Below are 22010 nucleotides of genomic sequence, written 5' to 3' on the forward strand. Positions count from 1 at the left end.
AAGCTGAAAGGCATTGCACGCTGTGCTATGGATTTGCTGCCGGTGGCTGCTCAGAGCAGCTGGCTTCTTATAATGGAGACACTGCCACTGGAAGAGAAGTGAACCTACCAGGCTTGTTGTAAAATAGCTTGTTTGATCTGCAATAAGCTGGCACTTGTTTCTGGAAGTTATGCTGTCTCCAGGCATCCCATTCTGCATCCTTTGTGAAAAGGATGAACCCTCAGCCCCAACAAACATTGACATCTACAGATACAGGATATTTCACAATTGTGCATCTTGCTGCTATGCTGTGATGATTTCTGAGAGAGCTGGCTTTGAGTTTCTCTGCCTGGTGGCTGTGGCCAGGCCTCAGGCTGTGGGGTGAGCTGCCAGGGCTGTCTGCAGGTGCTGGTTTCCCTTCTGAAATGTATAAGGGTATTGCTGTCCCCCCACTCCATCTCTCCTGCATGGAGGATCCTAATTGTGTAAGGCTGCTTGGGCAGCGCATCTTGGGATGAGTGTGCTGGTATGTGCAAGCCCTCAATTTAGGGTGCTTTTATAGAACCATAACAATTATTTCTATTGTTTGAGAAACTTCTCAAATAAAGAGATCTGGCTCAACTGGAATCCTTAGAAATACCTGAAGGGTTCTTACCAGGAAACTGATAGTCTTTGATGAGCTGAGTGTGATGCTTTTGTACTGTTTTATTTGAGCCATGATCTCAGCCTGTGTTTAGTGCTGGTCTGGGGCTTTTACTTTTCCTTTCAGCAGACAAGTGGAATACATGGAGCTATAGTCATATTAAAGACCAAATATTTATCAAAGAATCTAGACGTCAGGACGAAAGCAGCACATGTGGCTTAGGATGAAATGTGAGTGAATTGTGGGTGGGGCATCCGTGTTCAAGGAGACCCAGGTATATAGAGTTGCATTCCAGAGAGGAACACGAAGAATTGGGTTCTGAATTGTTTAGAAATCTGCTTTTTGCTTAAAAGAGCATTTTTTTTTTCCAGTGGGAGTGCAACAAAATCAGAACTTATCTTGACAAACAAACTGCTGATTCCTGTCACAGTGATGAGGCCAAAGGAGTAATGCAGCCTGGTGTGTTGCTGCTGGGTCTTGCAGACCAGGTTCAGGTGGCTGCAATTGCACTGAGACCACTTTTCTCAAACTGTGGAGAATTCCAGTTGTTTTTGGAGAGCAATTCAGAGAATTGACGTAAGATGCTGAATGGGGAGCTGACTGAAAGGCAGCTAATAAGAAATAGGAGGCAGAAGGATTTATGTGGAATTTAGGCCATCTGAATATGGCCCTAAGATGCGACTTAATACTACTAAGTAAGGTGTATTAACACTAAGAAGACTTGGCTTTGATTTCTATCCATTTCGCGTGCTGCTGGTTATTAAGCAAACTCACCCTTCACAGGGCTGTCCTGGTGGGGTGCAGCCCTTCAGCTGTGCTGCTGGGCTTCTCCTGATGGCTGTGGTGTGCCCTGCAACAGCAAATTATCCACTTCCTCTCGGGGCTTGCCAGTCCATCTCCTGAGTGTTGCTGTCCCGTCTCCTTCCTTGGAGTTTTTGACAGGTAATTGGACAAAACCCTTGGAAGGAGGATCTCACCCCCTGGGTCACCCTACTTTGAGCTAAGGATGAACTGGAGCCTGCCGCAGTCCCTTCCCCTCGGAGTCACCCTGTGTCCCAGGTAGCTGCTGCCCACGTGGCCAAAGTCTCCGAGCCAGCTTATTGAGAGCTGTCTGGCAGCATAGGTTTCTTTCTCATACTTTGAGGAATACTGCAAGCACTTCAGGCAATCTTAAGAAGCTCTCAAACGGATGGGCTTTATTTGTTTAATCTTTCAGTTAGAGTTAAAAGAACTGCTCTCCATTCTGAGATCCTGGTCTACACGATGGTTTGCAGTGTAGTAAGGCCTGAAGGGCCCTTGAAGATTTCAGTACTCTGCTTCAAGGTACAGTTTTGAAGATGTTGAAGGAGATGACCTGGACAGGCGATCCCAATTGCACCTCCTGAATGACTATCATTAAATCCAGGGCTACAGGTGAAATAAAAGTTGACATCACTGAAGAAGGCTCAAATCTCATTCTGCAGTAGCTTCTAAATCAACTAGGGAAATGCTGTTTAAAAATCATGAGGTTTTTTTTCAGCAGTCTTCATTGATTCTTAGGAAGGAACTGCTCTCACAAGTGTCTCCTTGTCCCCTGAGTCCTCAGCTCGTGGAAGCTGCAGTGCTGCTTGGTGTATGTAATCCCACAGCAGGAGGTGGCAGTTTGTCAGCACATGCTTTGGGAAGTCATGTGTCAGTGTTTGTGATTGTTGTCATTTACTGAGCCATGCTAGTTCACTACAACATCTGATGTGGGACAGACTGGCTTCTCAGTTTCATTAGTTTCTTGAAAAGCAGGGAAGATAATGCAAGGCTTATCGAAAGTTACTGAATTGCAGATTTTCACAGTAACAGCAACAGTAACTAAGTGCAAGACTTTCCCTATTTCACTTAAAAATTGGAAATGTGATACTGTTATTGGCTGAGTACTGTGTAAACATCATCCTCTGGATGCTTCTGTCTACTGGATAAAAGCAGTGTAAGACTTGGATGGGGAGAAGAGATAATGAAGAGCACAGGTGATTTTATGTTGATTAAGCAGTGAAATAAATAGTACTAAGATTCCCAGATCCTGCCCCACGTTTGTTTGCTGCTTTACATTTCTGTCTCTGGAAAACACTTTCTTCTCCTGTGATAAACTCCAAGGATACTGTAAATGGAAAGCAGAAACACTGTCTAGCAACAACTTGTTTGCACCTTTCCAGAGAAAAGTGTTCTTCCTTTCTCCTCTTGCTCTCCAGAGCAGGGTATAGAACTTGCTGTGTTTTGAGCAGGTTGATGATTAAGAGACGTGGGAAACCTGTGTGTCCATGGGGAAGCTTTGCTTAGGTTCCTTGCTTCTTGAGCAGATCTAGAGCAGTTAGTTCAGTGACATGCATGTGTGTGTGCTATGACATAGGTTTATTGGACCTAACCTGTGGTATGATTTCTCCAAAGCAAAGGTTTAATGTGCTGTATATTTGATAAAAGAGCGAAGTGTGCTCTGCCGTTGTTAAACTAAACTTACAAAAATCAAAATGTGTGGGCTTGGGTTTTTTTTTTTTTTTAGAATTTAACAGGAAAGTTGGGAAGTAGAACGTCTGTGGTGAGTTGTTAACAGTTTGATGTGTGTGTAATTTGTGTTTGGTAAAGATGCTGTCTATTATCTGTGTTAAATGTGTTTGTGTATGTGAGAGGTAGAAGGGAGCAGGGAAGAAACCAGAGGTTGAGAAGGCTTTGTGGAAAGTTTGGCGTGGTTGTACACGAAGATGTACAATGCTTCTGCTTTTTGTGCCTCCAGACTTCATGAGGATTTATAGTGAGTACTGAAGAGGAGAGGGGGAAGGTAAAGCAGCATGAGAAGAAGGCAGTAGACCCAGAAGTGCTGGGGCAGGGAGCTTGCTTGCATGTGTAGGAAGCTGCGAGTTGCATCTGTTCTGCTGTCATAAAGTTCACAAATGACTTGGGAAGTTCTGTCACCAGTGCGTATCATACATTTATAGCTGTATGTTTAATGGTTCTGATGAACCATAGAGCCATAGAATGGCTTGGGTTGGAGGAGACCTCAAGGATCATTAAGTTCCAACTCCCCTGTGGTAGGCAGGGTTGCCAACTGTTAGATCAAGTACTAGATCAAATTGCCCAGGGCCCTATCCTTCTTGGCCTTAACCACCTCCAAGGGAGGTGGAGCATCCACAGCTTCCCTGGGCGGCATGTTCCAGCACCACACCACTCTCTCAGTAAAAAAAATACTTCCTCTTCACATCTCATGTAAATCTCTCCTCCTTTAGTTTAAAACATTCCCCCATTGTCCTATCACTATCTACTCTCATAAAAAGTTGATTTCCCTCATGTTTACAAATTTTAAGTATTGGAAGGCCCCAATGAGTTCTTTCCACAGCCTTTTTCCAAACTGAACAAGCTTGGTTCCTTTAGCCTGTCCTTATAGGAGAGGCACTCCAGCCCTCTGATCATCTTTATGGCCTTCCTCTGGACCCTCTCCAAAAGCTCCACATCTTTCCTGTGTTGGGGGCCACAGACTTGGATGTGGAACGCCAGATGGGCCCTCACAAGGGCAGAGTAGAGGTGAACAATCCCCTCTCTCACCCTGCTGCCACCTCTCTTCTGATGCAGATCATTGGCCTTCTGGGCTGCAGGTGCGCACTACTGGTTCAAGTTTCTTATCAACCAGGATGCTAGAGTCCTTCTCAGCCAGGCTGCTTTCAAGTTCTTCTCTCAGTCTGTATACTTATCCGGAATTAGCTTGACCCAAGCATAAAACTTTTTTTTCAAATATAATAGAGTGGCTTGGCAACCACATCAACCAGCTCCCCTAGGACACTGGGATGTATGTCATTTGGCCCCACAGACTTGTACACATTCAGTCTCATGAATCACAGAATTGTAGGCGTTGGAAGAGACCTCTGGAGATGATCACATCCAACCCCTTGCCAAAGCAGCTCCCAGCCCAGGTTGCACAGGTACGTGTCCAGATGGGTCTTGAACATATTCAGAGAAGAAGACTCCACCACCTCTCTGTGCAGCCAGTGCTCCACCACTGCACTCTGAGTAAGTTCTTATGCACATTTGTGTGGAACTTCCTATGCTTCAGATTGTGGCCATTTCTGCTTGTCCTGTTGCCACACACTGCAGAGAAGAGTCCAGCCTCATCCCTTTGACTCCTGCTCCTTAGATATTTATAGATGTGGATCAGATCCCCTCTTAGTCTTTCCTCGAGGATGAACAGCCCCAGGTCTCTCAGCCTTTCCTCATAAGGGAGGTGTTCTACGCCCTTTACTGTCTTTGTAGCTCTCTGCTGGACTCTTTCAGGGACATCTCTTTCAAGGAGGTCTTTTTTGTACTGGGGAGCCCTGGACTTACAATCCATGTAACTAACTTAGCCTAATAATATCCAGAACTTTCAAGAATGAGGTTCAGATCCCATAAGAGCACAGCAGGGCTGTGAACTGCCATGTGAGTTTCCAGGCATGGACATTTGGCCCAGCCAAGGCTGGTAGTGGGTGGTGGACCATGGCCTTAGGGCCTTTCATCAGCAACTTAAGAGGACACTTACAGGGACTTGTGACAACTTCTGTTCCCAAGAGTCTGTAGTTTACCAATAAAAGAAAGTTTTCTTACAAAGAAGAAGAATCCCATCCACACCCTATGTTATGCATTCACAGTGTTTTAGGTCCATGGTATGAAAGAATGGATGGATCTTCTAGCCTGGTGTAGATGTTTCTGTATCTAAAGTATGGGTTTAAGAGTATAATGGTGTGTATTTCAATTACATTATTTGCTTTATTGTTCATAAAACTTTGGGGGGGTTTATTTGGTTTTGTTGTGGAAGTTGTAATTTTTTTAATGTTTGTAGCACATGAAATAGATAAAATACTTGATTTCTGTTCTTAGATTCTAGAAATATTTAATGGCTTATTCTGGATTTCCAATTGTTAACATATTTTAATCTAATCTCGCTGTCTGTATAACACAGGCAAAATAAATCGGACTGAGAATATACACAAAATTCCTTCAAGTGCAGTTAGTACAATGGCACTTTTCTTTCTTAAAAAAGGTCAGTGTTCTTGTTTTGAAAACTTGTGGTGGAGCCTACCCAAAACAGGTACTTGAATGTTTCAGTCCTGTTTGTGTAATTGAGGTCTGAGGGTGTGTTTGTTTTTCCTGAATCAAGAAACAGAATTCTCTTCTGCCAAGAACCCTTTACCTACATAATATTTGTATACTAATTCTAAGAGCTTGAATTATCCTCTGTGAGTGGTTAATTACCTCCACCACCTCCTCCTCAGCTTTATCCCCTCCTGTAGTCCTTTGACTTTGTAAATTTAGTTTTCAAGGGTGATGAAAAAGGAGCTGAAGCTGAAGATTGTCCTCTTAGTGCTTCTCAGTGCTCTTTGAATAAAATGACATTTAATTTAATGAGTCCCTGTTTTGCCTTTGTTTTGTGTTCTGGGATTGGCAGGCATGCTCATGGCTGGTTCTGCCTGCCTTTGCTTACAAAAAAAAAAAAAGGGAGGGGATTATAAAAAAGAGAGAAAAGGCTGTTTGCTCTGTTGCAGCTAAGGTAGAGCGTGGTCCTGATGTCCTCTTATGTCTAGGGTTAGAAAACAGGATATTTCAACTGAGTATGTTAGGCATCCTGATATCTTAAATTTCAAGTTCTCCCCACACCCCCTGGAGAATCAGAGCATGCAAGGGCTGCAGCAAAGGAGTCTGCTTGTCTGTGTTTTAAGCTTCTCTGCAACAGCTCTGTGTTGCCTCTGTGCTTCTTGAGTGCAAAGAGTGCTGTCTGCTGCACAGATAGCTGGAAACAGGGTGTGGGGGGCTGCAGGGCAAAGCAGAGCATCTGAGTCAGCCTGCTGTGGAGTCCTGCTTGGGCTTCTTGTGCTTAGATCAGGAAGCTTTTTAGCCAGCTGGGATGTCGTTGAGAAAGTGCATGTGTGACAAAGCCAGGAGTTCCTAGCTAGCTTCCAGGTGACGTTCCTGCCTGGCAGCTTGGTGTTTGTAGTGTCGTGCTTCTGCATATGGGGAAATGTTCCTTGTGTGAGTGCCAGCTGAACTGTGTGCAGCATTTTGGTGTCTTATAAGTTAGGGTTTGGCTTAGTTTGAGCCATCTTGAAAACTGGAGTTAAATCAGGCATGTAATACTTTAATATTTGGGGGTATCTCTTCCTTACACTGAGTGGTTGTTACAGAATGCAGCCTGAAGCACGCAGGTGGGCTTTGGAGCAGAAATCCTTAGCTGAAATGTGATGGTTCCCTTTGGGAAGCTCACAGCGAATACTGCTGCCAGAGGAGAGGAGGTGGCTTCCCTTGATCAGGTGCAGTCACCACAGCAGAAAGTGTGGGGAGAAGAGCTGATATTTCTGGGGAGTTAATTACATTTTTAGTGGTAAATTCTTGTAGCTGGCTGGGCACAGTTAGGTTGCAAAAAACCCAAAGGAATTGGAGCCTGTGCATTCATTTGTTCATCAAAATAGAAAGTATTTAAAATGTCAACAGCTCAGCCTGTCCAATTAAGTGGTGAAATGTGCCACTTCATCAGTCCGTTGTCTTTGTGCTGTGGATACCCTTATCCCTTTAAAATGGGTTCAACTCCTCTTGAAAGTGTAGCTTATCTACCTGATATTTCTCTTGTGAGGGACTTCTTTAAAGACTTAGAATAAATATTTACTTTTTCTTTAGAAGCCTGTAACATCAGTTTGATCTCTAGGTGTTACTTTGTTGAATGACTTAAGTGTATTTGTCTGCTGCATGCTCTTTAAAGAGGTTCTGCATTAAAGTTATCCATAGGAAAAGCCCTTAGAGTAAAAAAGAAATCTTAAAGAAGCGAAAGGGATAGAAATATGTCCTACCTGACTGGAGCTGGTCATGTGTGTTTGCTTGTTTTTGGTGGTTTTTTTTTTAAGGGATCGTAGGATGATGTTTACTGTGACATTATAGGAAAGCAGTTAATCTAAAAGTAAATGAGAGCATCACTGTGCATGCTAGAATTTCTGGTAATACATTAGATTTTTGTTCTGCTCTGACAAATACGAGTATAATGCAACACATGGCCAGGCTGAGTGTAGATAAAGGGAACACTGATTTCTGATTATTTTGATTATTTTTCATATGTTTTTCATCAAGCCCCCTCCCCCGGGCAAGCCTGTTTCACACCTTGACATTTCAGTTCGCCCAGAAATAATAGAAGTGAACTCAGGTTGTGTTTTGCTGTAGAAAACACCTATCACACCGTTCTGTGTGTGCCTTTCCATTCATACTGAAAGCAGAGTCTGCCTCCCAGTGGACATAGTTAGCTGGATTGCCTTAAATGACTGGAAAATGGCAGTAAGTTGAAATTTAGAGAAGGATGAACTGGCAGCAATGCCTGGGCCGTTACTCCCCTTCCCCAGTGGCTGGAGTTGGGGATAATGCTTCCATTTAGTTTTTATGTGGAGTTCTTACATGCTGTATGTGTTGGTGTCCTTGTTTAACTTCTCTTTGATGTACAATTTGTAGCTGTGGTTTAAAAACCTAATGGTATACTTGGGAAATTGGAGTTTATTTCTTTTTGACAGTTAATATTTAGATACCGGGACTGTTCTGAGATCTTCAAAAGAAGTAAGGTACTTTGTCCATTAAATTTGCTACCATGGATTTGGTTTTAATCACTCTTGTTAGTGGGAGATAGATCTGCCAATGCAAGAAATACTTAACCTTTTGACTTGAGACTGGTTAAGGAAAATAAGTTTTAACGTATTCTGAATAGGAACATTGCTAAAATCAGAATTGCAGCAGGACTGTTTTTTCAACTGATTTTACTGTCTTCACAGGATGCTTATGTGCCATAAGTAACAGCAGTTTCAGGAGTGCCTGTTATGGTGTCTGTAGCACTGCTGTTCTGTCGATTTAGGTTCCTGCAGTGATACCCTGGGCTCCAGTTAGTGCCACAGTTGTTACAAAGGGAAATCCACCCTTCTGACCTGACAAGAAGGTTTAAAGTGGATCAGCAAGCTAATCTGACTTGTTCCTAGCCACACAAGCACTAAAGTAGTGGGACAATGAAAGGGAAGAGCTGGATTTTGCAAACAAATGCTCTGTTTTTATTAGCAGCCCAGCATTAAATGTGCTTGAGCCACGTGGGAACTGCTGCTGTGGCTGCCCAACACTCTCACGCTCCCATCCTGCAGCTGCCCTGCTCTTGGTGCCTCTCCCCAGTGGCTGCATGCCCAGATGTGCCTTGTGTGCAGAAAGGCTCGACCTGCCAACAGTACTGGGACTTGGGAAGGTGTGCTTAGCACCAGCACTGCTCTCCAGATCATGGTCTGCATATCAGCTGGGCTGTGGGGCTCTGTGGGGTTCCCATCTTTTTTTCCCATGCATTTCTTTATAAGCTATGTGTAGAAACACATCTGTGGTAGCTGTGGGGAACATCAGATTTGAGATAAAGCTATAGCAAACTTATCAACTCTTCCACTTAGATTGGCATCTATTTAGACTTTTTTCCTGAAAGCGTTTTTCGCCTCGGCATGTATCTTGCATTGTATTCATGGGAATGAAGTAGAGGCTGATAGCTACTTCTGTGTGTTTGACTTCCCCATTTTTATGCAGGTGAATACACGAGCATTTAAAAGTAACAGCAATTTCTTTTAGAACTTTTTTTTGGTAAAAATTAGCAGTTCGCTTGCTGAATATCAGCAAATAAACATCTGAAGTCTAGACATAAACTAGCAGATGGTAATTATGCAAAGCTTGCAAATAATTCAAGGTTCTGTTTAATGTGTTTTGCTATGTTGTCTTGAGTTAATTTTCTTAATCTAGATATCAGAGTATCTACACATTATCTGATATTTTGTCCAATAAAGCCAAGCCTATTAATACCCTTGTTGATCTTTCTGCAAATATTAACAAATCAATTAGTTTGCAAGATTCACTGGTGTGAGAAAATCACTCAGCAGTTTGAAGTCTCAGGTACACACATTTCAGTGTTTTTGTGTGGGTGCTCTGAGCTCCTTGGGTTTGAGTTTGGTCATGTTTAGTTACTGTGTGTGACACTGTAGCAGAAGTTGGATTGAAGTCCAGGTATGTGATGACTACTATTTTGTGTAGTTGTTTAAATCCAGGAATATTTATTACTCTTGCTAAAGTCTATTCCGTGCATAGATAGATATACAGGGCCAAATATTTTTTTACCCTGAAATGGTGGAACCAGTGGTAGAAACTGCTGGGTCTGACTGCTGCAGTGCCTTGGTTGTGCTGTGCATGGGCATGAACCAGGACCATCCTGCTGCATATTGTAACAGGCTTTGTTTTAACTTGATATCATGGGCCTGGACTCTCCAAAGTGATAAAGAGCAGTGGTAGGTGAGCAAAAAGGTTTGTTTATTTATGACTATATTACAAAACACAAGTGAAGGCGTGGGGGATATATTTTGTAATTGACATGTGTAATTGAGATTTTCCACTTCTGTATCTTGCAGTTGCCTGTGACAGCTCCTGGTGAATAAACTGAGACAGGAGCATCTTGTATCAGCTGTTGTACCTGCCTCAATAAAATTGCATAAGGTTTTTTTTCCTCATTATTTTGTGCTTTTATTGTAGTGCAATTGCTATAAGTAGATCAATTAGTAAGCACATTCCTGTAAGGATTTTATTTCTCATTTAACAAAAGTTTGCTTCTAAACCGAAAGGGTGTGACAGCCGTAGTGTAAGAAGTGTATCAGGCAAATCACTGATTATGCCCTAAGCAGGATCAGTGCTGAGCACTGCTGATGTGCTGCCCCGGACTCAGCAGTGAGTGTGCTGGCTGCTTCTTCTCGTGCTGGTCAAGGAAACCCAAGGAAACTTGTCCTCGTGATCAACTGCTTTGAAATCGGCGCAGCCGGAGCTGCGGTGGCTGATTGAGGTACAGGGCGGCTTTTCGGGAGGTTCCAGTTTCTCGGGAACCGAGTGAGAGCCGCCAGTCCCGACAGATCCCGGCAGCGCTCTCTCGCGAGAGGCTGATGTGGCTAGGCGTTGCCAGGGCAACGGCGGGGGATTTAAAACGGTCAGAACCCGGAAGTGTCACTCAGTCCTCATGACCAAGTGCTTTGAAATCGGCACAGCCGGTGCTGCGGTGGCTGACTGAGGTACAGGGCGGCTTTTCGGGAGGTTCCTGTCCCTCGGGAACCGAGTGAGAGCGGCCAGTGCCTACGGCTGTTCTCCGAGAGGTTAACGAGGCGTTAACGAGGCGTAGGCGTTGCCAGGGTTTCAGCGCCCTCGCCCTCACCCCTCAGCTGAATAGGGCTCAGGGAGGGACACGAAGTGTCACTACCCACTGTTTGTGGTTTTTTATATATATATATATATAAATTATTATTATTTATTTACTTTTAAGTTATTACAATTCATATATATATATATTATTATAAACTATTATTTATTTATTTTCAATTTTTCATTTATTTGTTTTTATTCTTTTTTGTGCCGTGGTCTCTACTAGACAGAAGGCTTGCCTTAAAAAGGCTGTGGCGACCCAGACAGAAGGTCTGCCCAGAAGCGTGGCTACACAGGTCTCTGGTTGCAAGGAGTGCCAGAGCCTGCTACTGCTGGATGAGGGTGCTAAGCAGTTCTCCTGTGCAAGGTGTGAGCAGGTGGAAGATCTGCTTAGCATGGTGGTTGAACTGAAAGAGGAGGTTGAGAGACTGAGGGCCATCAGGGACTGTGAGCGGGAGATAGACTGGTGGAGTAACTCCCTAGAGTGCCAGAGAGAAAGGCACCAGGGAGATCCCCCGCAGTTGGTGGTGGACTCCCTGACCTGTCCCCGTAGGGCAGAAGGGGGATATCTGAGGGATAGGGAGGGCTGGCAGAGAGTCCCTGCTCGGTACCGTGGGCAGTCTCCCCCTCTGCCTCCCCAGTGTCCCCAGATACCCCTAAGCAATAGATTTGCAGCATTGGATGTTGAAGAGGTGATAAGGGGTGATGTGCAGGAAGATTCCCGCAGGAGGTCACCAATGGCAAGGCAGTCACCTCCGTGCATTGAGACTGCTGCTACTAAGAAAGAAAGGAAGGTGATTGTAGTGGGTGGCTCCCTTCTAAAGGGAACTGAGGGCCCCATTTGCAGACCAGACCCAAACCTCAGGGAAGTATGCTGTCTCCCTGGGGCTCGGATCAGGGACATTGCTAGAAGACTCCCGGATTTGATACGCCCCACCGACTACTACCCGTTACTCGTAGTTCAGGCAGACTGCAATGAAATATCTCAGAGAAGTCTGCGAACTATGAAAAGAGATTTCAGGGGATTAGGGCGATTAGTTCAAGGGGTGGGAGCACAAGTGGTGTTTGCTTCCATACCTTCTGGGGCGGTGAAGGACACAGAATGGGCTAGGAAAACACAGGTGATGAATAACTGGCTGAGAGGTTGGTGTAGAGATAGACACTTTGGGTTTTTGACCATGGGACAGTTTACTCGGCTCCTGGCCTGTTATCTGTTGATGGGATGCACCTATCTCAAAGGGGGAAACGAATCCTAGCACAGGAGCTAGCTGGACTCATTGAGAGAGCTTTAAACTAGCTGTGACGAGGGAAGGGGATAAAACAGGGCTCACCAGTAAAGAGCCTAAGGAGGCTGTGCTGGAGAAAGGGGTGAGGCAGCTATCTCAGCTGAAGTGCATCTATACCAATGCACGCAGCATGGGCAATAAACAAGAAGAGCTTGAAGCCATTGTGAGGCAGGCTAACTATGACCTTGTGGCTATTACAGAAACATGGTGGGACCTCTCCCATGACAGGAATACTGGGATTGATGGCTACAAGCTCTTCAGAAGGGATAGACAGGGAAGAAAGGGTGGTGGCATAGCTCTCTATATCAAAGAGTGTTTTGATGTTGAAGAGCTTGAGGTTGGAAATTATAAAGTAGAGTCCCTATGGATAAGGATCAGGGGATAGTCTTTAGGAGTGACATCGTGGTGGGGGTCTGTTATAGACCACCTAGTCAGGATGAAGAAATAGACGAGGTGTTCTATAAACAACTCGTAGATGTTGCACGATGGCCAGCACTCGTTCTCATGGGGGACTTCACTTCCCTGACATATGCTGGAAATAGAATACTGCGCAGAGGAAGCAGTCCTTGAGATTTCTAGAATGTGTGGATGATTGCTTCCTGACACAGCTGGTGCAAGAGCCTACCAGGGGAGATGCCTTGCTAGACCTACTTTTCACTAACAGGGAAGGACTAGTAGGGGATGTGAAGGTTGGAGATTGTCTTGGCCAGAGTGACCATGAAAAGGTGGAGTTTGCTATTCTGGGTGACGTCAAGAGGGTGACTAGCAAAACTACTACCTTGGACTTCTGGAGGGCAGACTTTGACTTGTTCAGGGTGCTTGTTGCAAGGGTCCCTTGGGACTTGCTCCTGAGGGGTTAAGGGGTCCAGGAAGCCTGGATGCTCCTCAAGATGGAAATCTTAAAGGCACAGGAACAGGCTTGTTTTGCATTTGATCTTAAAAATCATATATATATGCTGTTCCATTTTAGGTTTTAAGCTCCCTTTCCCCCTCTACTGCTTGTTCCAGGCAGTATCTCCAAGGAAGGACTCCAGTGCTTTATTTAATACAGATCTCTGTGTGCTTTGCAGAAATACTTCTGCTTGGATTTCTAAGAAAGTAAATATTCTGGAGGAAGATGGAGTTAATCTTATCCTGCACACTCAGGATGGTGTTTTGATTACAGAAGAATGTACAAATCTAATGTTAGTGATGAAGCAAGGTTTCTTTCCATTACTAGGTCAAGTTTTATCTTTTATGATATAAACTTTTTTCTACTAGCATTTCAAAAACCCCAGTATTAAGAAGTGTTGTAAGACAACAGCAAAACTGATATGGGATTGGCACTGTAGCCCACGAATGGAGACTTAGTTCATTTGGTAATGATGATCAAATCTGTGCATCTTGTGCACACATCAGTATTAGTTTTCTGATTTGTTATTGCTCTTCATGTAGTTGTATCGATATGTTTAAAGAGTTGAGTGAGTGAAATGTAATTATAGTTAGACTGCTTTGTTTTTATGGGCAAAACTATTTTTATAATGGGTAACTCATTTGCTGTTGAGGAAATTCATCTTCAACCATTATGATTTTTCTTTGATTTGCCATAATTAATTTTGATTGTGTGGATCTTTTGGATAGACTAATTTATTTGCAGTTGATCACGTTAGGATGCTGCATCATTATATGCATTAGACATGATAAACTATGGTTTAAAAGAAAAGTAAAGGTAGTATACTGGTGTTGTAAGGACACTGGAAGAAGTTGCACAGTCTCTTCACAGTACTGTACCCGGGATTTGTGGTGATCAGTGATAGGGTGACCCATGGTCAGGCTTCCCCTGCACAAAATAGTTGCACAACTTGTTTTTTTAGGTTTTGTATGGAGGTAGAAGGATGTGCAGATTGCTAGTTCAGATATGCGTACAGGAGTTCTGATGTGAGACAAGAGAATCTTCTGAAATTGTGAATGAGTTGTATTTGTTCTGGAGTGTTATGTGATTGGATGTGTGTTTTAATGTAAAAACAAATGAACAAAAAATTCCTGAATTCCTCAACAATGGTTTTTACTATTTAACACCCAAAGAAATGCGAATGCTGACCAGCATTACAACTGCTTAAATGCAGCAGAAGAGCATTTCCTCACCTATGGGTGGCTTGTGGTGTTTGTGTTGGGGATTAAGGCTTCTGGCCTGATTTCTGTGCAGAGAGGCCTACTTCTGACATGTATTGCAACACCTGCTTGAAAACATTCTCTAAAATAGTTTACTCTTGATTTTTTTTGTTTTCCAGATCTTTCTGGATCCCTGTCTGATTGATCCATGGTCTCAAACCCTCCCCTGTAACTGTCACAAGGAGCCAAAATGAAGTTGAAGCATAACATCAACCCCATTCTTCTGCAGTTTATAAACTTTATCATCTTGGTGTACACAGTTGTAACGTACATTCCTTGGTACATATTTTCAGGCTCAAGGCAGGCTATAGCAAAATCCAAGCAGGTTAAAGCTAGACCTGTGAATAACAGGCCTGGGGGTGCATACAGATCTGTTAACAGTCTGCACTGCCTAGCTTCAGTTCTATATCCTGGCTGTGATACACTCGACAAAGTTTTTAAGTATGCTAAAACTAAATATAAGGACAAAAAGCTCTTAGGGACTCGTGAAATCCTGAAGGAGGAAGATGAAATCCAGCCATCAGGAAGAGTTTTCAAGAAGGTAAGTGTTTTTGCAGTCTGCCTTCTGAGAGCTTTTTATTCGATGTGTTTGCTTTCTCTTGCAACATTTCTAATCCAGCAAAGCAACCTGGGGGGATGGGGGTGGTGCTGAAGAAAGCTGCTACATTTTATTATTTATCTTAAATATTTGGCTGGTGAAAGTAACTTAAAATCCTTATTTTAGGTGAGCAAAAATATTTCCCTTTGTCTGATTCTAAAGTATAATTAAATGTAATATAGGAAGGTAGTAGATGCCTATGCTCAAATGTGCCTTTTCAGTGAAATTAACTGTAAATTAAGGGTTTACAGTTTTACTCTGAGTGTTCAGGTTCTGAATGGGATTTTGCTTGGAAAAGGATTGCACAGACTTTAATTGGAAGACTTGCATTCTTTTAGTCTCTTTTAAGGTGATCTACTTCTTTGCTAATCTTTAATCACAGTGCAGAGAGGGAGGTTTAATTTCAGTATAAAACTGCTGTATCAAGAGACTGAGGTTTTTATAGTCTCTAAAGTTCAGGGCCTGTGTTGTTTTGCTGATTTGTGTGGTTAGAGGTGTGTAAAAATGTAGTTTTTCCTGAAGAAGTGAGTTAAGCTACCAGAATATGCTTATGTTTAAAGCAGGGTTTGAGTACTTCTGTATTAGATATTAATTGCATGTACTTGGAACTGTTTTTGTTTAAGGCTGAGTTTCCTGCAGAAGAAAAACGTGTGTGTAATAAAGAGGCCCTTAAACAATGCTGATTTAAATTCAGTTGTAGGAGCAAATCAATTAATATCACAGTACTTGGCTAATGTAGTTGTGCTGAAGTCTTTACAGATTTGTTAGTGAATCTTCCTCCCCGTCATTAATTTTTCACTGAGTTAAATGCTGTTCAGGAATGACCATTTTTGAGAGAGAAGGGTATACAGAATCTTTGATTCATGTTTTGTTGCTTCAATGCTCTGTAAAGAAACAGAAAGGAGTTGGTGTTGTGCAGAGTAAAGGCTTCTGAGCACGGATCAGAATTTTGTCTGCCTGTGATCAGTGCTTTGTTCTTTGAATGTGGTTGGTAGCACAAGGCTTAAGATCTTACGAGTTTTAGCCTTTCCTATTATGCAAACAACATACTCTGAATACAAGAAAGATGAAGAATGTTGATGTTGACCTACTTAAATTACTTATTTTTCAGTCTTTAGACTTAGAAATTACCTAAGCTAGGTAATTCTATCTAAGCTTGACACAACAGTTCATTATGGTGGTTGATTGCCATGTTTGCCCTGATGCTGTTTTGTTCCAAGTTGTGGAATTAGCAAGGAGCTTTACTTTTTTTTTTTCTCCATTAGGAATACAATATTTTTTATTACCTCACAGAAAGTTTTAGCAAGTGAATAAACAAAAATTGCACAAGGTGCCTTTGACTCTGAATGTCAGGGTTCTCCTTTGATTTTGGTCGTTCATAACATGTATCTTTTCACTGCCCAGTGAAAGTAAAGGTTGAGGTTTATTTGGTACAGCCTTTTGAATAGGAACATGACAGTTCTCAGTTCTTAAGTTTTGCAGCTCCCATAAGATACATGAATTATGTGCACTATGCTTGATTTGAAGGGAGACAAGCAGTGAGGTACAAGAAGAGCCTTTCCTTGCAGCAGGAGAGTGCTGCAGTGCTCAGGGTGGCTGGTGTGGATACCTGCTAGGGGCTGCAGGAAGGTTCTGGCCACGATGAGCAGCAGTACAGGGGTTGCTTGTGATAATGGAAAACACCATAAGGTGTTCCTGGGTAAACAGTATTTTAGGGGGTGTGTGGTTTTTTGTTGTTGTTTCCAGGAATGTTTGGCTTCACATTGCAGTTGAGATTTTTTTTTTGAGGCTCCTGAGCTACTTCGCAGCAGACTGAATGGTCAGTGAGGTTGGGCAGCTCTATGATGGTTTGCCTGCTGTTCCTTTCAGAACATTTTTTATAGCACCTTCATGCTAGAATATAATATATATAATACAACTGCCCTACAATCCAGGTTAAAAAATGTTCACCAGGCAGCAAATACTTATTCTTTAGTTATTTGATATATTTCCCAATTTTAATGCAGTGCTGGTATTAAATATTTTCCAGTGCATTAAAGGGTAAGATTGAAGTGTTTGTACACTTCAGTTTGTGTGTTTAAGAACTTGTGCACTAGAGGGCAGTGTCTTTCTACTCACGCGCTATTTTAAGTAGATGTTGAGAGGTGCTGTATCTTCTGATTTAATGTTTGGTTTTGTGTGTTTAATCAGCTATTCATAATCTTGGCTCCTTGGCCCTTCTCTTGCAAACTGTCAGACACTTGCTTTCTTGGCATTTGTCAGTAGTGAGGGCAGGGGAGGTTCTGAGAGCTGCAAAGCATATGGGTGAATGCTCAAAAGGTTATGGAACTTACCATAGGCCTTAACAGCTCTATGCAGTAGGAATGCTATACAGAAGGGCCAAGAAGGGAGGTGTGTTTGGATACAGGTGCTGAAACATCAGGAGTGTGTGAAACCATAAGCTGTGCTGTGTCCTGCAAAGGAAGCATGCGGGAAAGTGTGGAAGAGGGGGATGTATACAGAAGTGGTATGTTAATGATGTTGGAGGGAGAGGACAGAAAAGAGACACTGGGTATGGGGAGGGAATGAATGTGGAAATTTAAATACATAGAAGGCAAAGTAAAACCCAACATGGCTTGTATGAGAGAAGTCTTAGTGGCTCATACACACCAGTGTTCTCCAGAAACGCAGCTTGCGGTGTGTTACTCCCTTTCTGCAGGTTGTCCCCTGTTTCAGGAAAGCAAAGCACCAGTAAGACCTTTTTTCACTGCTTTTTTGCAAACTGGCTTAAACAATGAGGATAAATTCATAAAGACAATGAAAGGGAGGAAGAATCACAAGTGTTACTCAGATTGATTTTTTTTTTTGACTGTTTATTAATTTGAATTCATGTTACACTGTAAATGGTAAATCAACAGGCTTTGGTCTTTTTCACTAGTTGGTAAACCAACCAGAAGTGGTAACAATTACCTGCTGCATTTTCTTGCTTTTATTTAAGAACAGCATTCTGATACCCTTCTGTAACTGGAGAGTAGTGGTGGAAGGGGTGTTGCTGTAAAGTGCTTTAAGCCAGTGAGTTTTGTTGAGAATTTCCAAGGTGTTTAGGGGGAAAAAGTTTCTCAAACTGAAATAAAAAATTGAAAAAATATTGAAGCTTTAATGAATAGGAAAATTTTGCAGTTTTTTTTAATTTTAAAATGTTCCTGCACTAGAAGCACTCTGGTGTGTTAAACTGGCTGGTGTGCCAGGTTCCTGTCATTGACACGTTAGCAGTGAGCTGGTGCCTGGGCACTGCTCATGGCAGCATCCTGCAGTGGTTCTCCAGGGACATCAGAGGAGTTGCTGGTGATCCTCCTGCAGTAAGGCTTTGGGCTTTGGAGCAGCCTACTTGTCTGTTTCTGTAAATAAGACAGGGAATCCTGAGCAGATATGCATGTTGAATCTGTTTATTTTTTGGTGGTAGTACTGTTGTTGGCAAGTATTTTTTAGTTTTAATAAATATTTTCGAATGAAAACATTTTTGAAATTTCTAAGCATCTTTCTGTGTGTTTCAGTGTGTCTGTCCTGAGTGAACAAAACATTGTCTTGTAAACATTCAGATTAATGGGCAGCATGGGTCAAGGCTGTAGTGGGTACAACTCAGTCAGCAGTGAACTTCAGCTGCTTAATGTGTGCTGATAGAAGAAACGTATTGGAATTCTGTTTTATTTCTGTTAAAATTCAAGAGATTTTCAAATTCATTTTGCTAGGAAGTCTGGGAACACAGCCTTGTTAGAAGTGTAGTTATGTGTCTAAGTTGGATTTTTACAATCTGCAACTTCGAGACTAAGTTAAATTTGATAAATCTGGAGAACAGAATGGGGCAATGAGGAAAAAGTTTGCTGATCTGAATTTATTTTGTAGTCTTTGCTTGCATTTACTAATAATGCTGTCTAGTGAAAGGTCTAAAATACTTGAGCAATTAAAATGATAGTGTTCAATATTGTCAGGGTGCTTGTATAGCTAGATGAGGAAGGTAAATTTAGACTGAGAATTAAGTGCAAAATATATTGCATCTGTATATGGGAATTTCTAGGATATCCTCTAAATAGCCTGACACTTGGTGAGAAAATGGCACTGTAAGTCACAAGGATGCACACAGGAACCTGCTACATACTGAATTATAAATTCAAATTCAATTTTACTATGCGCCAACTTTCCATACAGAAGGCAAGTGTGGTTGCTTAACTTTTTCCACAAAGGTTTTCAGAGCTGGGATGTGCCAGTAATTTCCCGTCTTCTGTCCCACTTCTGTTTGGCAGTAAAAAAAAAAAAAAAAGGCAAAAAGATTACCTCTTCCCCCTGACATTTGTTTCAGAACAAACAAAGGGGAATGGGATTTCAGAATTTTTGTCATAACCCACTGATACAGTGCTTTCTGGATTCCAGTTTGTTGGTTTTGTGTAAGATCCTACACCTATGTATCATATTTGTGTAGGAGAATTGTAGTCCAAAGGTCTAAGAAAGCAAATGCACAGAATGGCTTCTATTAGCTAGAACTTGTCACGCTCTATTTGAGCAAAAAGCTTCGTAAAACTAAAGGCATATGGGTCAGATAATCACAGCCTTTCTTAGGGTTCCTGAACTGATGGTGGGAACTGTGTTTTCCTATTGTGAATACTGAAATAGAGGCAGTAATGTGCAAAGAGATATTGCAGTATTTGTGTTGGAACTTCCACAGCTGCTCTAATTTTTGGCAAGGATATTTTCATTATTAATAAACTGGTATTACAATTTAAACAACTTAAAACATCTGTGGATTATTCATGTGGATAAGTTTGCAGTGTAGAACATATGCTAAGGCTTTTTGTTTTTTTAAAATGAATTTATTATTCTTGGTAGGTCATCCTTGGCAAGTACACCTGGCTTTCATATGAAGATGTATACATCAAAGCTGTTAATTTTGGAAATGGCTTAGCAGTGTTGGGTCAGCAACCAAAGACAAACATTGCTATCTTCTGTGAGACTAGAGCGGAGTGGATGATTGCAGCACAAGCCTGCTTTATGTGCAACTACCGGCGTAAGTATCAGGCTTAAAACTTTTAACTCCTTTTGGTCTAACAGGACTACATGAAAATAAACCTCTTTCTTCACTGTACATGCTAAGAGAAGTTTATATAGGACGCTAAAGATTTTCCCCCTTTAGAAAAATAATAACAATAGAGACTCTGTGTTGTAGTTTCAGGTTTCTGAACTGATTTTTCTCAACTCAGTAAAGTATGTGTTTGCAGCTGGGTTATGGTTTCAGTAAATATATCTTGCTCAATGAATTTCTGAGAGGTTTATTTTCTTCTAATCTCAAATCAGTACATATTCCCAAGTTCCTAAAAACAAACAAACAAAAATCACACAGCATTCATTGACTCAATTTAGGGAGCTGACGCCAAACTTTAATCTGTGCAAGTTTTATTTTGCTGGATATTCTGTAAGTTCTTCACTTGTGATTTTAGTCTCTTTGTTGTATAGTTATCTCTAGAAGTGAAAATGAATGGGTGAGTCTTTGAACTTATTTTGGGGAGCTCTTTCTAATTTAGAAAAAGCTTCTTAGTAACTCCTTTACCAAGCTATAATACTCCTCAGTACAAACATTGAGCTGAGCTTAATGTATTAATTTTCTTATTTTGCTTGCTGTTCTGTCTGTTAACTTTCTCATAGTCCATTTTGTCCTTAGTGCATTCTGATTTAACTGAAATGCTTGTCTGAGGCTTTGAGAGCAGTGCTGAGTCTTCCTTGTTAGAAGCTTTGACTTCTCTCCCATGTTTAGTTTTGGCAAACTATTTAAAGTTAGTCTCTCTTCTTGCTAGTATCTGCTTTAATAAGACCTAGTTATTGATCCTTTAGTCCTCTACTATTTTGTTGGTGAGACCACTAATGGTGGGCAAAGTAGAGCCTGTTCAGGGTGGAGGAGGCAGAATAGGACAATCTGATTGGAGCTGTCCTTGCACACCTTCACTTTGCAGTACCATGCAGAGTGATGCAAAGGCACTCTGCTTCCTTCTGCTCACTTCAGTCATGTGGAAGGTCACAACAGTGTCTGAGTTGCACCAATGGCAGAAAGCCTGCTGTGTGCCATAACCTAGCCAGAGCCTTGGCACAGGGTTTTGTGTAGGAACAGTAAGTTTCTTGTTAAGAAACCTATTGAGCACTGAACTTGGCTTGGTATAGGGATTGTTGTCCATTTCATCACCATGTCTTAATGTGCCCTTCTCCTGTAAGCTGTAAGCCTGTGGTGGGGACATCCTCAGGGGAACATTCCTTACTTACATATAGGATACTCTGAAAGCTGCTGTTCCTCGTGGGCCTCGGCCTCTTCTCACCCATGCTGTGTTTACTCTTCCTTTTTAAGATCCAGGTCATAAAAGCCAGATGTGTGGAAACTTCTGGTTTAGTACCTAGTTACAGTAGTTACACAGACTTCTCTCAGATTTTGGAAACAAACCTAACAAAAATTGTATTTATAGCAGAGAATGATCATTTAAAATATTGGTTTATTTGATTAAACCATAGAGTTATAAATACATAGCAGTTCTCACGTGGTTCTTTGTGGTTACCTTCTGCATTGAAATACCAAAATGAGTCAAGTGGAGGGCTGGATGATGGAGTGATTGGAAAACATGACATTGGAGGACTGACAGAAAGACATCTGTTCAGCATTTTATCCCATTTTACTGTTCTGTTCCTTTTGGCATCTGGTAGGCTACTAGTGGCCATCCTGGGAATAAAATACAAAAGCTTGCATTGGAAGATTTTGTAATTTGGAAAAACGAAATCTAGGATAGTGGGTGGATGGATGTCATGTGTAGAATGCTGTATGGTTTTGATTTTGTAGGATTAATGTTTTAAGTTCCTGCACTTCAGCACAATGTCATCTTATGTGAACTTGGCTGACTTTTGTATTGGCAGACGATATTATCATGCAGTATTCACATAGTCATTTTGCTGAGTGAATCATAGAATTTACTTTTTGCTGAAGTTATCATGTGGCAAGATATTGACACTTTGTAGTTTTCAGATGCCCCATCAACTGCTCCAGTAGCATTGTGGCATTCTTTGAGTGTGAAATGTGTTAAATCTGGGAGTTACACAAAATTCATGCCAAAAGACCAAGTTCACATGCTTTGTA

The 22010-nt window shown here is 41.9% G+C and overlaps 1 protein-coding gene across 4 annotated transcripts in view; it reads left to right on the forward strand.

The window, feature by feature from the left end:
* Nucleotides 1-22010, forward strand: part of ACSL3 (acyl-CoA synthetase long chain family member 3) — a 77819-nt gene that overhangs the window by 39225 nt on the left and 16584 nt on the right. For all 4 annotated transcript variants that reach the window (XM_065748250.1, XM_065748249.1, XM_065748248.1 and 1 more), the window contains exons 2-3: nt 14391-14812; nt 19730-19907. In XM_065748250.1, coding sequence (XP_065604322.1) covers nt 14462-14812; nt 19730-19907 — 529 coding nt within the window. In that variant the 5' untranslated portion in view covers nt 14391-14461. The remainder of the gene's footprint in view (nt 1-14390; nt 14813-19729; nt 19908-22010) is intronic.

This window comes from Cyrtonyx montezumae, unplaced genomic scaffold (genome assembly GCF_038088225.1).
Source record: "Cyrtonyx montezumae isolate F1298 unplaced genomic scaffold, pur_monq_1.0 scaffold_5, whole genome shotgun sequence".
Classification (NCBI taxonomy): domain Eukaryota; kingdom Metazoa; phylum Chordata; class Aves; order Galliformes; family Odontophoridae; genus Cyrtonyx; species Cyrtonyx montezumae.